Genomic DNA, 15,689 nt, shown 5'->3' with positions numbered 1-15,689 from the left:
TAAGAGGGGAGCCAGGCTCTCTCAGAGTGGATGGAGACATCCCCACTCACGCACTCTCTGTGTGTCCACACAAACACACACACTGAAAGCAAACATGTCTCTCTACCACTCCGTCCCTTCCCTTCTTTCTTTTGGCTGTTGTTCAAAATGTTTAGCCTTAAGCACTTTAACATCACCTAAGCTGAATCATTCGCTCAGCTGCATCTTTTCTTGCTCAACCCACCAAATCCCTTAATTGTCTCCACTTCTGTTCACAGCTGCACGACAAATGTGAGCTATTGTTTTGTTTTTCGCAAACACAGTGACAAATAAGGTTTGTTATCTGTGAATCAATGTTGTGTGATGTCAGATTTCCTGCTGGAGCCGTAATAGTAATCCATAACATTAAAGTGTTAAATGTGGCGAATGAATAAATCACAAGGTACCTTTTTCCATTTCCCACGTTGAGACTGATATATTTTTTATTTTTGAAATTGTATTTTAAGACAGGAAAAGGAAGCTTTATAAAACACCGGCTGTTTTTAAATCTATAAAAACTTGCTGTCGAAGATGTGTAGGACAATAGGACAATGTGTAGGAAATTCCTGGGACAATACAGATTGGCAGAGCTATAAATCATACAGTGCATTGTTTATGTTTTATATCATTATTTTAAAGTTAGTCATATGAGAATTTGGTATCATTAACAATATATGCAATATTACATTTACTCAGGCTCACAATAAACGCCACAAGAGGTTGATGTTACATGTGACAATCGCGGAAAAAAATGAAGCACATGTAAAATGTATTTTTCATAGGTAAAAAAAGTAATTTTCACTGATAAACGTGTTTGTGCTTTACATCTCAATTGTTGATACAAGCTGAATGTGTCTACAGCAAAACCTTGTTATTCAAATCTGTAACACAAATCCCAGAAAGCGTGATTACTGTTGCCACCCAAAATGATGCAACACATTTGTGGAAAATACTTTTTTATGGGTCACGGTGATCAAATGATCTCCTCGTGGACCCATCCAATTCTGTCGGTTGTCCTTGAAACCGTCGACATACTGAATACTACTGTACTCTCTGCAGTGTCGGTATATTTTTGAAGCGGGATGAATTCCTTTCAATATCTCGTGGCGCCGCCTGAATGACTCATTACTGTTCAACAATAGCTCCTGGTGCATTCCTACCGTAGCTGTGCCCTAAAAAGACCTCTGGTACTTAACCACCAAGAGGAGAATAAAGCCTATGCAGACTGTCACGAGGAGTAATACCATGCAAATCTCCAGTTTGTAACCCAAAGTGTACAGTCACCGGAGGAAGGTGATTCCCCTATCTCTCTCCACAGCTGTAATCAATTCAAATACACTCATGCCAAGCAGGAACAGACTTTCTACTTATAACATTTTTTCCCCCCAAGATTGGTTCTGTTAGAAGGTTGTTAAAGAATCATTACTCTGAAGCAAAAAATGATTCTCCCTCTTGTTTTATTTCTGACACCTTTTCGTGAAACAGAAAAAAGACAGCACACGCAGGAAGCCTGCGCTCTGTGTGATTTAACATGCACTATAAAAGTGCGTATACATAGTATTTAACGCGTATTTCACACATCATTTGCATACACACCATTTCACAACATGCCGTGTTATAAGAAGGATGATGGATTGCTGACCACTTTGTTTTAATTGATAGGGAAGCAGAGTGAGCCTGGCTGTATTAGCATCAGGATAAACAAGAGAGCTTTGATTGATGAGGGCACGGAGACGCAACGCACACGCTCGTTGTTACTCTCACTACCCTCATTAGGGCTCTCCATATGAGAGGCCATGCTGATATGTGCTTGCCTTTTTTTACATTTTGTTTGATCAAAAACATGGGTCAGATTACATGACCGATATAATAAGTCAATGCTAATGTTGTAGTTTCATAAATGCAACTAATGAAATAGCAGTTACAAGTTTGTAAGCACTTTGATCTTGAAGGTGTATTTCACAAACGGTAATTGTGTGGAAGAAAGAAAAATCTCAGTTACAAGGCAAAGGAATGGAAAAAATGGAAATGAAACTACTACAACTACAACCCCTAGCACTATTGCGGCTACTAATACTAGTATCTTAATGTACAGTTTTACACGGGCAAGCAGCTAAACCACATATAAACCAATGGAAGTAATAAACCAAATATATTCACAGATAAATAAAACCTGTAAATGAAGAACAAAAATCTGAACAGGGGTTGCGTGCTAAAATCAAAAAGTAATCTGTATACTTGTCGGCCAGCGATCATGCCCACACAGGCAGAGAGAGAGAGAGGGTGAAGGCAGCTGCAGAGTCATCTCAAACAGATGGAGTTAGGGAAGTGTGATCCAGGTGAGAGAATAGATGCATATGTCCCACGGTGCTGATGGTAACTGCCCAGACACATTTGATGTAGCACTATAACGAGGCATCTGGTGTTTGGTGCTCACGCTGCTAATGATGATGAATGTTTGTAATGATGGAGACTCGACACTTAAGAGAAAGCTAAATTCTTCACTCATATTGTTTTTTTTTAATTGATTTTCAACACGGATTTACTTTTTGCATTGTTTTGTTTTTTTACATGGTTCAATTATTGAGTATGTACTAGTTAAATTTCAGTTTTATTAAATGATTTAGAATTTAATTCAGTTTTTACACTGCACTGCATTTGTTTTGGCTCAGCACCTGTCTTGTAAATCTTTTGTTGTAGTGCAGTTCAAACGTTGTAAACAGAACAGCTCTCCTTTCAAGTAGTTTATTATTGGGTTTAATGTTCTAGTAAATCATGAAATTTCAGAGATTTCTGAGTTTTGATTCAGCACCCACGCACAGCGTCGCTCAATATGTTGGTTCATTATCATCTGCTTGTACTACGAAGACGTGGTTTACAATATACATAGGAAAGCATGACCTTTTATTCACACCAGAGGATGATAATCTTATTAAATCAGGTTTAAAAAATACAGTTTACGCAACAAAAAACTATTTTAGTTTAACAACGGTTGCAGTTTTAGCTTCATACTTCAAACTTTTTATAAATTTACTACATTTTTGGATGGATTTGCTAGTGATCTGTCTGTAGTACTGCTAATTTCATTCATCTACAGCACTGTATGTACTACATTACATATACAACACGTAGTATGTAAATAGCCGCATGCTGCACTTTCCCGTCTTTGAGTGGGGATATTTTATTCTTTGATGAGTAACAGAGTGTTATAGCGCAATCAAGCCGTCTTGTCTTCTTATTTTTTATCAGCCCACATGGTAGCGGATTCTGGGAGCAGGCTGTGGGCAGGGGTTAGTTTTCTCACTATAAATGCCTTGACCAAAATGTCATGCTCATGCATGCTGTCACGATGGATGAAGCACATGTGGAGAATGAGAAGTAGGCCTGGGAGTGTACCACTGGGAACACCCTTCCATCATCTGTCTAAACAGGCCTGGAGGGCTCGGATCACAAAAACCACTCTAGCTCCGCTCCCTACCAAGATGTGCCATAGGGTTTCTGGAGGATTACACACATTTTGTGTAATAGTTTTAGCAAATCCACCGTGGGTATTGATATCACACAAGGCTCATTCAGAACATTGAGGACCTGTCACTATTGCTGGCAAGCTTCATTGTGCACTCAATAATAGCCCATCAAATATATTCTTCTTTTTTTCTTATCTCTGAAAGACCAGTCTTTGCTAAGGTAATGGGTCAGTGAGTGGGTGACTGATTAGTTGATTGACCCTATTTAAATATTTTTGTATAGATGTACTGGCTGGAAATGAAAGGCATTGGAATCCTCTGGACCCACGAGGCAGCCACATGGCTGACTTCTATCAAAGCATGGGCATTATACTGACGTATGCCTTTGTTTCTTCCTTAACTGCAGCACACTGCCACTTGGGCAGGCAGAGTCCCAACAATCCAAGATGCCAATATTAATAGAGATTAACGATCTGCCAACTTGTAACAAATAAACACAGGTGGTAATGCAGAGCTCCGAACACCTTAAGTCATTTGTATTACACCACACCCTAAAATATCCTCTTCCGAGCCTCCATTCACGCTAAAAGCAGTGCTTACTGGGTTGGCCAGTCGAGACTGTTATGTTGTACGCATCAGGCACGGTAGGAGGAAGCCCTCAGAGCTTAGTCATTAGTGCACTGCCTTGAATCTGATTTAACAGGATGACTAATCTCATCCAAGTCACTGGTTCGTCAACAGGAGACAACTCGAATGAGGAGAATATCCGGTCACAGTCTTATTTTTATCCCGGTGACAAGAGGAAGCTGACAAGAGGGAGACAGGGGAGACGCCATAACGGCAGTCTGCTCTGTGTGTGGGTGATGGATATCTGCACACCATGTGGAACGCCATTAGGCCACCACCATCAAAATCTCTTTGTTTGTCAAGAGCATTTTGCCAATATGGCAAGCATAAATGGAAGTAATCAGTTCATTTCTGACAGCTGTGATAAGGAAATAAAAAGGGACATTGATGGAGATCCATGAGCTGCTGGGGGATCAGGGTATTCCTTCAGTTGTGCAAAAGGGTACGGACGGTGTTAGTGGTGTTCAGATTACAGTTTTTAAGGAAGTGGAGATGATGTGACAGTAGTTTCCTGGGAGAATGTTGTGCTTTGTAAATAAATTAACAACATTAAGATATTGTGAAGACAACATCATTTACATTGAGGAAATACATCCTACTGTTTGAGATCATTATGTACAATATTTATTTTATAAATTATTAATACTTTACCCAATGGGGGGGTAGAACTAAGATGTTTTACTTTTGTATCATTACTCAGGAGAGAATTACAAGAAGAAAACAAAAGTATTAGTATCAAATTATTCTTAAAGTGAAACAAATAAAGCTATGGCTTTATTCATATATTCGTGGAAAAAAACACTTAATTGAGCTGTAGTTTGTTTGATGACAATTCATGAAAGGATGTAACCTTGCTTTGACCCAAAATCCCCTCTGTTCAATTTCAATTACATTCAATTTGTAGAGCCCAAAATCACAAATTACAAATTTGCCTCGTTATAATCTGTATACATATGACATCCTCTGTCCCGGCTCCTCACCATCGGTTCAGGGAAAACTCCCCCCCAAAAAAACCTTCAACGGAGAGAAAAAGGGAAAACACCTCAGGGAGCGCAACAGAGGAGGATCCCTCTCCCCGGATGGACAGAAGTGCTGTAGATGTTGTGTACAGAATAAACAACATAACAGAGTTACAGCACGTGCAATGCAAATAACATAAATGATTCATATGCGAGTAGTAGGCATTAGGAACCACCAATAATAACAGCAACAATTGATATAATAAGTAATAATAATAATCCTATTAAAAGCAGTAATGGTATTGGCAACACTGACTGTTGTCTTCTGTAAAAACCCACTGGAGCAGTTTTGGGGTCAAGCATCACGCTCAAGGATACAACAATGTGCGGTTATGTGTCAAAATGTCTGAGCTTCAGGCAACTAGCACAGTATGCTCTATTAAGGAAATGCATTTATAGTCTATGTCAACAACACCAACAACAAAATATGCACACACTTGCGGCCAGGAAAAAAAGCACTGAACACACATACTGTATATCTTATAAATAAACAGATAAATATATTTCAATGCCAAATAAATATTCACATGTGTGTATGAAGCATATATCAGATTTATGACGTGTTAGACCGAGCTTTTGCTGTGTAGGTCCAGGTTACACTGGCGCACTGTTTTAAGTGAGGCTGTAAAAACAATGATTCACCCTTTGACAAATGTTTTTATTTGATCTCTATGGTCAGTTCGCTATTTTGATTTTCTGTATCTATTTTCCATCCCGGAAATCTTTGAAGACCCTCTTTAAGCACTTTCTGTTTAATGCCTTTGAGCTCTGTTTTTTTTTGGTATGAATTGCTTCTCCATCACTTCAGTACATGTATCATTATTTTATTCCTTTGTTTTGTTCTGCATTCCTAAAAATCTTTATTCACTGCAGAGAGACATGAGAAAATATTCTAATTTAAAATGTGTTCCCCACAGTCTCACCCTACGAGGCATTAAACCATGCAGTACAGTTCACTGAGCTGTGTTCAACACTTCCTGGAAGAAGTGTCCTCTGTGTGACTTCTTGAGGAGGAAATGAAACTCAAACAATAACACTCAAAATGAATTTGTGCCGGACTATTTATAGCGCGCAGATACTCGTGAAATACGAGTAAAAAAAAGAGAAAAATCGGCTTTTCTTTTTGGAAGACATCACAACATCAAAAGGTCTGTCGCTTCTGCAATGTGGTGTCAGAGAAGCGCACCTTATCGCAGCGCCATATTTAGAATGGCAAGCAGAATGGCATTAAATAAAGTTACAGGGGATTGAATGTGCACAGTTGTCATGAACGACGAGGATCCTGCCTCAAGTCTGTGAAAACTAGGTATAGATAGAGTATAAAAGCTAGAAATGTCCCTCTCAAAGCCAACACGTCCCAACTTGTCAAATTCGGCAGTTTGGTCAGTTGCCCCACACTCTTCTTTCTGCTCATTACACGCATACACTGTCTTTTCAAAACGAACTTCTGTGTTCACTGGTAACATCTTGGCTAAGTTTAGACAACACAACTACTCGTTTGATTGTAGGAAAAGATAGGTTACAGTCAGAACGTTACACAACATTACGTCATTTTCAGTTTTGGTGTCACATGGACACTCTTTGGCGAAAGTCCTGTCTTCTTTGACTTGTCTGTTTACCCCGACCTCCTTCCTATGAGGACTGTTTTTCTCTTTATTCCAAGCCACCGGATTTCCTCACAGTTTGAAGCACGTGAGCACGTGCTGTCCAAGCTTGATATGCCGATGAATAGACCAATGTTGGGTTCTCCAAATATTCAAATGGCGATGAGATACATAAACGTTGTCTGAAGTGTAGGTGTCAATAGAAAAAGTCAAAAAGTCAGTCAGGTGGTGAGATATTGGCGACAAGTTATTCTGCGCTGACAGATGACATTTCTGTAAGGTTGCATCTGGAGTACGCTGGCGCTGAGGCAAAGCTGGCCTTTCGCTCTGTCTGCCTAACTAGCATTCATCAGCAAACCTCACACACACACATACACACACACACACACACAAATGTAAATGGCAGCTGGCTCTGTGCGTGTAATGTCCCCTCTCTTTGTCATATTGTACCGGTGGTTTATATATGCTGCAGTCATCACTGCCCTGCAAAGTCCTTGCAATTATGTTAATGACAAAACTATGATTTATTGCTTTGTTTATTCTCACTCTTCTTTTCTTTCTAAGACATAGGACTAGTCCGGTGTGGTGATCGATTACAACCACGCAAGAGTGTCGATAAGCTAGATCAACGGGCTAAACTGATTTTGTTTCTCTTTTTTTTCTTTCCTGCAGTTCCCTCTGCCATTTCTTCCTCTTTTCTTCTCCTTCCTTTGTTGCCTCATCGCACAGGCTGAACACGTGACAGCTCTCTGTCAGTGTGTCCACCTTATTTAAATGAGGGCTAGCCTCAACTGCACGTATCTCTGCCTTCATTTTGGGCTCGGAAGCACAGCAGCAAGCATTGCATGGAGACGCAAGGTAGCAAAGGGATTCTCCCCCAATGATTCATTTGAACTTTTCCTCTCTTTGAAATGGCATCACAGAGGCCTTGCATGATTAATGTCGCCACACTTACATACACTGTTCAACACAGAGTGCCAGCTGAATATTTGAAAAGCAAAAGCTTTTACGAATGCCCAAAGGCATTTCGGAGAATATTTTGGTTTGATTGGCAATCAGTCATCTATTCAACCTTTCCAATAGTATATGGCTATGTAATTCCATACATTTAGAACACACCCACCCACTAACTGAATGGCACTGTATTTTGACCACAGTGTGCAAACCGGCTCATTAAAGTGTACTAATACTGCGTTGTGTGTATTACAGTGTGTGAAATTAGAGGAAAAGTTTTTCCTTACAGGAATTATATAATTTCTGAAAAACGTCCTTGATTAAATTCACAGTTTCACGACTTCTTTAAAGTTTGCTGGTAATTATGAGTACTTGTGTGCCTTTCATTATTAAAATCTAAGCGCGTCAATCAGTGATGGCACAAAGAGAGACATAACACTTAGAAGTCTGTTTGATCTGCGATCTACTTCAAAACACAAGTGAGAAGTGATATGAGGAAAGGCGCAAAACAGGAGTTCTTTTCCTGCATTCCACACCCATCATTTCCAAGAAGGGATGTTCGCAAGAAGCGAGCAATCCAAGTTTGTTTGTGCTGACTTGCCGCGGAAAAAAACAAGGAAGAAAGAGAAAAGAACATGGAGGAGAGAATTGTTCGGGAGACACCGGGAGCAGATTTGTCTGTTTTGCAAAGAGAGTTGGAGGTAAATAAATCAATCAATAATTACAACTTTCCCTGATACGTGGCTTTTGTGTGTCATCTACAAAAACTCACAAAACTCTAATTCATAATCTATTATAAGCGAGAATTATTATCACTGCAATAATATTTTCAATATTTACTGAATGCATCATTTAAAAAAAGTAATTCAGAGATCAGGTGGATTATATCTGGGCACAAGGGTCGACACTGGGTAAATTAATACATGGATTCCTTAAGTGAAGTCTAAGTCTAGGCCTTTAGAGAAACAACCTGACTAGTTGCTGAAAAGGTTGCTTTAATCTATGACATCAACAACAGGGCGAATTGCAGAAAAGCAATATAACATCTGTTGTCCATGCACGCATCCTGTGTCAAAGCACTTTTTATTAACACTAACCCTGAACTAAAGCCTCCACCCTGAACCATCCATTGCCTCAAAGAAATACAAGCTTGTCTGGGGCTTTGATTATTTTTCGGGAGGATATGTGGAATGACAAACAGTTCATTATAAAGCACTGAGCATCTAAGAAGTAGTCTGATTCGTGGGTAGCATTTATTAAATTATCCTGTGTTTTCACTTATATTGTGACTGACCAACAGAGCAGCCCTGATCGTCACATATTATCCTCTAGTGGAGTGTCTTCTTTGTTGACTCCACGCTGAGACTCTAATGCTTCACTTTGCACCTTTTACCTCTGAGACTAAACAACAAGATCCATCCAGTGAGAGCAATGGGAACTTTTCTAATTATTGACATAATCATAATCATGCTTGTGGCGCAGAAATGCCTCTCTGGGCTCTGTAGTCCCGTTGCTAGATGGATGGGGGCACACAGGGAAAATGCTAATCAACATCCGGCCTCATTAACTTATTGGTGACTGGGGTACAGCAAAAGAGCCTCTTCTCTCCGTTCAAGGGTTGATGTAATCAGAAGCAGCATCTATCCATAGTTCTTTCTCAGGGGAAAAGGAAAGGTACATAGCTCTGCAAACATACTCACAGTAAGTCCTCAGCATGGGAAAACCATTTGGATTATAATTGGATTTAGGAAGAAAGCCCTATGTGTTTGACTGGCTTCATCAAATAGTGTGATTATTTAAATGTCAATCATTTAGATTTCCTTGGTATTTTCTCTGAATTAGTTTTTGCTCGGTGTGAACCCACTTGTACTGTATATAGCGAGGGAATCCAGCTTGCCAAGGCTAACTTCAAATGCAGGCATCACACATCGTACAGTAAAGTAGCCAACATTCAGCACAACTATACAATAAAACACACTTTGGTGCACTTTCCTACCTCTTCCCACTGGTGGATGTAGCGAATGAGTCTCGAGAGACGCAGGAGTCGCAGCAAGCTGAGAATTTTTGTGAAGCGGACAATACGCAAGGCGCGCGCTGTCTTGTAGAAATCCGAATCGATGCGTGTCTCCACGATGAGGAAGATGTAGTCCACGGGGATGGAGGAGATGAAGTCCACCACAAACCAACTCCGCAAGTACTTGATCTTAATCTGTTGCGGATCCAAGATTATCTCTGTGTTGTCCTCCTTGACGATACCAGTCCTGAAATTGAGGACCAGATCCATGAGGAAGAAGGTATCGGAGACCACGTTGAACACAATCCAGGGTGGCGTATGTTCATCCTTGAAGAATGTGATGCCCACGGGGATGATGATGAGGTTGCCCACCATCAGCAGCAGCATGGTCAAGTCCCAGTAAAACCTTATTGCAAACAGAAATGGAGAAAGACAAAGATGGGATGGTAAAAGAGTCAGAATATAGATTTGTTTTTTCGAGGTAACGCTTATAAATATCCTGACAAGTTAGAAGGTATCACTAATCTTCTGTGTTTTTTTAAAACTAATTATTATAGAATGTATGATGTATGATATAAAAACTGTGTGTATATCTCTTTGCATTATGCAGTAAATACACTCCCGCTCAAAGTATGGACGGGCCCTTGATGAGGATATGATGAATATTAATCCAACCTGAAAATGCTTGGCAAACATTGTTGATTGTATAGAGATTGTTTTTATCCAACCAAAGATTCACTGTACAAGAAACAAGTGACGGGCGTGAAAATTGTCATTACACCAGCTCCCCACTCATGTGCACGCTCGTTAGCTCGCGAGCTAACAGCAAGCTACGCAGAACTTTACAGTTTCCATCACGCATGTCTCACAAGCAGGGTGCGATGCCGCCAGTAGGTGTAACACAGAGTCCAAAGGGAATAGTCTCCAGGTACATAATCTTCCTTCTTCTACTTCTAATTAAAATATTCTTCTTCTTTAACTTCAAGTAACGCCACCAATGTGACTAGGTGCCTACAGTGCCACCTAAAGTAGAGGAGTGTTTGGTGCAGGGTTTTTTTGTCCTCCCTCACACAGAGAGAGTAGGACAGAACCAGCTAGCAGGCATCACCGTGTTTAACCGGCGGAGAGAGAGAAGGCAGAGAGAAGAGAGAGAGACATAGAGAAAGACAGACGTGAGATGTGATTGGTCAAAGGTTAAGGAGTGCGTGTCAAACTGGCCAGCGAGCTGGCTACAGGAACAGAAAGGCAGCGGGACAGGAGCTGCTCAATGAGAACATAAGCTAATCGGGAACAAATATTATAATACATGTAGCGTATTTTTGAAAAACAATTACATTATAAAATAGATATAACTTTGTGATTCTGTTTAAGCCAGCAGAGAAGGCCTAGCTGGCCCTGACAGCCCGCTACTGCAAGAAACCAATCATGGGACCCACTCTGATACTCGTCATCTCTTTATTTGCATTATTTTACCGTTGAGTCTGCATGTATGGTGGAAGCCAGCGTATCCACACAGCATGTATTCATAGCGTAATAATCTATATGTAACTTCCCCAATATGCCAGGCCGCAGCTTGACATAAACTATTTGTGTTTGCACTGTAAATCACAACTCAAAGGTCAATGAGGGTTGAATGTTAATTACAAAATGTACTGTGACCTCATCCGTCTTCTAGGCCTGAGAGTTTGTATCTAAATTGTACTCTTTGTTGGCTTGGTAATTGAATCCAGATTGTCTCCTTTGTGTTAAGGGTGCTATAACCTGGATACTCCAGATATTGCACTGTGAGCGGGTCCTGCATGATGGACCAGCCCAGAGAGCTTTGATGATTGACCCACCTCACCATTAACTGGGCCACAATGATCTGTCTCTGCCCAAAGCCAATTTCACGAGCAAGGCCATAACAAAACAGGAAGAAAGGATATACATAACCAGGGCATAATGCACTTTTACTGCAAGCTAGCAAGTCACAACTGCAGGCTGCAAGTAGCAGACACTTGAGTTACGATGTGCTCAGGTTACAGGTTAACAAGAGCATTTCACAGATGCATGCATAGATGTAAAGTATACACAGACATCTCATCTTAGGTTCAAATTGCACACATAGAATCATATATACATACACACACTGGGGAAACAAAAACAGAAATTGGAATTCTTCAAAGTAAAAGGGTATCTACTGTTCTAGCTTGTTGTCAAGTGTTATTGTCATAGTTATATTTAGACAGACCTTGCCATCACAGTGCTTTCTCATGTTAAGACGGAAAGGACAGGACAAGAAAAATGTCAAGGGAAGAAACACAAACATAGATTATGACATTTGATCTTCACATTGCAATGTTATCTTACGTCATAAATGCTTTTTGCATACCCTTAGCCGCAGCTCACTACTAGAATGTAAGTGGGCTCTCAGAACTTTTTCTGTTTTCTGTTTCTACAAAAAAATATAAATATGTCTCTTTATTTTGATATTTGTATCAGCTGTTTTTGTTTTGATATTTGTATCAAACCGCCAACCGAGTTGCCAGAAAATGTTGACATGTAGATTTCTGCAAACCACAGGATACTTTGAATGTCAAGGTATCTCAACCAAATGATATTCATGAAAGTTTAAAATCAGCCAAGTATCATGCTTGCAGAAATGAACAATTACACATGGTTAGCGTTGTGAAATGATTGGTTAGCTTCAAACAACAAAACAACAACCAACAAAAATTGTGTCCACATTGAATGTTTCTATGGTTTGCAGAAACTTGCAATGTGAACATTTCTTCCTGTTAAATTCACTGCAACCACATATTAATCATTTTCACATTTGAAAAGGCCAATATCAGTCTTTTTGCATTCCTGTAGCTTCTTTTCTCCAAAATACAGTCACAAACGAACCATTTTTCAGAAGCATTCAATATAATTCAGGATAGTAAAATATGTTTCGTCCTATGACCATCAGTAAGTAAGTTTGAGGTTTGCCCTTAAACAACATTGTGATTGACACACTTTAATGTTTTGGGATAAGGAAATTGCTCAGCATACAGAATTTCAAAGAGCTGTGTAGGAATCCTTGTGGATTTTGAAGTGTTTTTATGTCTCTGTGTAGATTGTGTATTAACATGCACACGTTTGTGTGTGTGCGCGTGTGTGTGTGTGTGTGTGTGTGGGTGTGTGTGTGTGTGTGTAGAGTAAATGCTTGTGATTTCTCCTTTTCACTCTTGTGGTTGCCTTCTGATGGAGGTCAGGCCACCTAAAGATAGCAGGGATCCATTTACTGTGTTTTATTATTCACTGGGACCCTGACATAGAAGAACATTGCTCTATAAATACAGTTGGGGAATGCACGATGTTAGGCGGTCATTTCAAAGTCATTAAACAATCCCATATCTCTGTATGCATCCCAAATCATTGACTCATGCTGTGTGCTGGTATGCCACCTGTCTTGAAATAAAATGAAAGCAAAATGCAGCGACCTTGCAGAGCTGCTGTGAAGGTGCCATTAGCAAATGTTTGGGTAGAAGGAAATATCTAATTTGAAACGATGTCATCTTATCTTATTGGATAAATACAGTCAATGTTTATCACAGCAATGCCAGCAATTAAATTATTATTTTATGTAAAACAAATAATGAGCAAAGTGTGGAAACTGCTTAGGAATTTACATTCTTTCCTTACAAAATAGATCAGATAAAAACATGTAATAACAAAATATAATCTATAGAATCTACGGAATAACGTGGCCAGAACTTCAGTATGTTTGTTTAATTATATGACCACTGGGAAACTTCAGACCTGTCCACAACGAAAAGTAAGAAGACAAAAAAAAATGTTTCAATTGAAGACCAGTAAAGCTGAGAACCATTGGAAACATTGGGAATGAGAAGCAAAATAGCCCACACGTAACTTGTTGTGGGGAGTGTTCAATCTACTGACGAGGGGAGCCCTGACATTTTGCTGTCTGTAGGGATGGAGCTAAAGCCCACTCTGCTCTCCGGTGGGGTGACCAGGGATGGCAGGAACATGTTGTCACCCTCAGAGTGCATCTGACTACATGATAAGCCTTTCTCAGTCTTCTCACCCTGCCAGCCAGGCTACCTGAAAGGGACTGTGAGCCACCAAAAACAGCCTGATATGGACACATGCTTACCTTTCAGTAGTAGCCTATATTTAAATTGAGGGGACACAGGGGATATAGGAATGTGGGGTGTATACAGTCCTGCACATATACGGGGAGGGGGGTAAATGTTTGGGTTTGTGCATGCATAGGTGTGTGCTATTGTTTAGATTCTCCTTGTAGAGATGTCTATCTGTTGGCTGTCATGATGGGAGAGTGAAGGCAAAGCTTGCAAGCAGATCATCTGTCATGTCAGGTGCAAGTGGCAGACAGCATTTAACAGTGCCTCCCTTTATTCTGCACCACATTGACTGAATGGGAACAGCAGAAGAACAGTGAGTGCTCCCAGACTGCACTTCTACAAGGGCACTAGCCAACATTGTCTGCACTGTAAATGTGATTTGGGCTGATTAAATGATAGGAATGTGTTTTGAATGAGAAAGCCGTTTAACTTTTGAATAATTAATTAATGTGCGTGCGTGCGTGCCTGTGTGTGTGTGAAGCCAACACAGTGCCAAAAAAAACCCTGCAATTCTAAAAATGTGTGGATAGCTCTAAAAGCGAGTGGATCTCTGTAGACCCTGATGTTAAAATGGCCAACTTTACAGCTGAGATAATCATGTTTACAGCCTGGTATAAAAAAGTAAGGCAAGGGATTGGCTGCTTTGAGTGACAGATTGGGGCCAACCAGGTCACTAGCTGCTAACTGCTAGCTGCTAACTTCTAGCTGCTAACTTCTAGTGGCTAACTTCTAGCTGCTAACTTCTAGCTGCTAACTTCTAGCTGTCTGCGTTGCTGCAATACCCACGACCACCTCAGCCTCAGCAGTTCTCTGCACAATTTTGGATTAGATTAAAAATGGTCAGAGGAACAGCAAAGAAAAATACATCCCGTCATTTGGTATAAAAACACTTGACTTTTGGAGATCTCTGCTAAAACTGCATTTTTCAACTGTTAGATGGCAAGCAGTCTCGTTCTGGAAATTGCTCAGTGACCCCTTTATTGTTATTATACACAAGGAAATTAATCTAATATGCAAAAGCTATTTTTAGAATGGTTAATACATTTTAATCCATGCAAAAAAACGCATGTTTTAAAATTGCATGGAATTAACATAAAGTGGGTGTGTCTGCAAAGGGAGTCTCGTAGGGAACCATAGAACCCATTTTCTTTCAAGTATCGTCAAGTAAAAAGTCAAGGGACACAGAAAATATCCATACCTGTTATTCAAAACAAAAACGAAGCCTAACTTTGGGGCTATATTTACCCTCCTTCCCTCAGACGATCCCATGAGTATGTGGTTTAAGGACATAATCTGAATCCATATTTAAATGGCGCGTTATTGCTTAACTTGCATTGAGATGAAATAATGAACTACATGTACAGTAACCACGTAACCTGCTGGAGGTCTATGGGCCGAAAACTCTTGGCCTACGTGGGCCAAAGTTGGCCCTTTTAATATCATAATGCATACATGTATATTGTCATGTTCGATGTTAAATAAGCCACTTTAATATAATGTTCTATAATTTAATTTAAAATATGTCAATAAGTTTTAAAGGCAGAGTGAGGGTAACATATTGCATATTTATTTAGCTAATATCCGAAGTAACCACATTTTAGCTGCAAATGTGCCAATCTAAATTGTAGTTCAACTTGAAAGATAAGTGACAGCCTCATTTACCCCAATGCCATTGTTTATGAATAAAGCCAGTTGGCACTCACATCAAAGGTTTAAGTGTCTCAGGAGAAAAAATAAATTGGTTAAAAGGGTTAATCCTATTTTTGTTGTCACCCGCTCCAATGAACTGTCATACGGGTGCTATCTTTGCCAAGCACAGCCAGCAGGCACGCTGCACATGACACTAGGGCTGTGCAGTT

At 40.0% G+C, this 15,689-nt stretch overlaps 1 protein-coding gene across 4 annotated transcripts in view; it reads right to left on the bottom strand.

Moving 5' to 3' along the window:
• The window catches only part of hcn4 (hyperpolarization activated cyclic nucleotide-gated potassium channel 4), a 64,355-nt gene that overhangs the window by 35,539 nt on the left and 13,127 nt on the right, over nucleotides 1-15,689 (bottom strand). For all 4 annotated transcript variants that reach the window (XM_068602897.1, XM_068602728.1, XM_068602811.1 and 1 more), the window contains one exon: nucleotides 9,686-10,109. In XM_068602897.1, coding sequence (XP_068458998.1) covers nucleotides 9,686-10,090 — 405 coding nt within the window. In that variant the 5' untranslated portion in view covers nucleotides 10,091-10,109. The remainder of the gene's footprint in view (nucleotides 1-9,685; nucleotides 10,110-15,689) is intronic.

Source organism: Clinocottus analis, unplaced genomic scaffold (assembly GCF_023055335.1).
Source record: "Clinocottus analis isolate CAN_PGR_092001 unplaced genomic scaffold, fCliAna1.0.p SCAF_1, whole genome shotgun sequence".
Lineage (NCBI taxonomy): Eukaryota > Metazoa > Chordata > Actinopteri > Perciformes > Cottidae > Clinocottus > Clinocottus analis.
The sequence above is the reverse complement of the archived record's forward strand: the minus strand, read 5'-3'. Positions and strand labels throughout refer to the sequence as shown.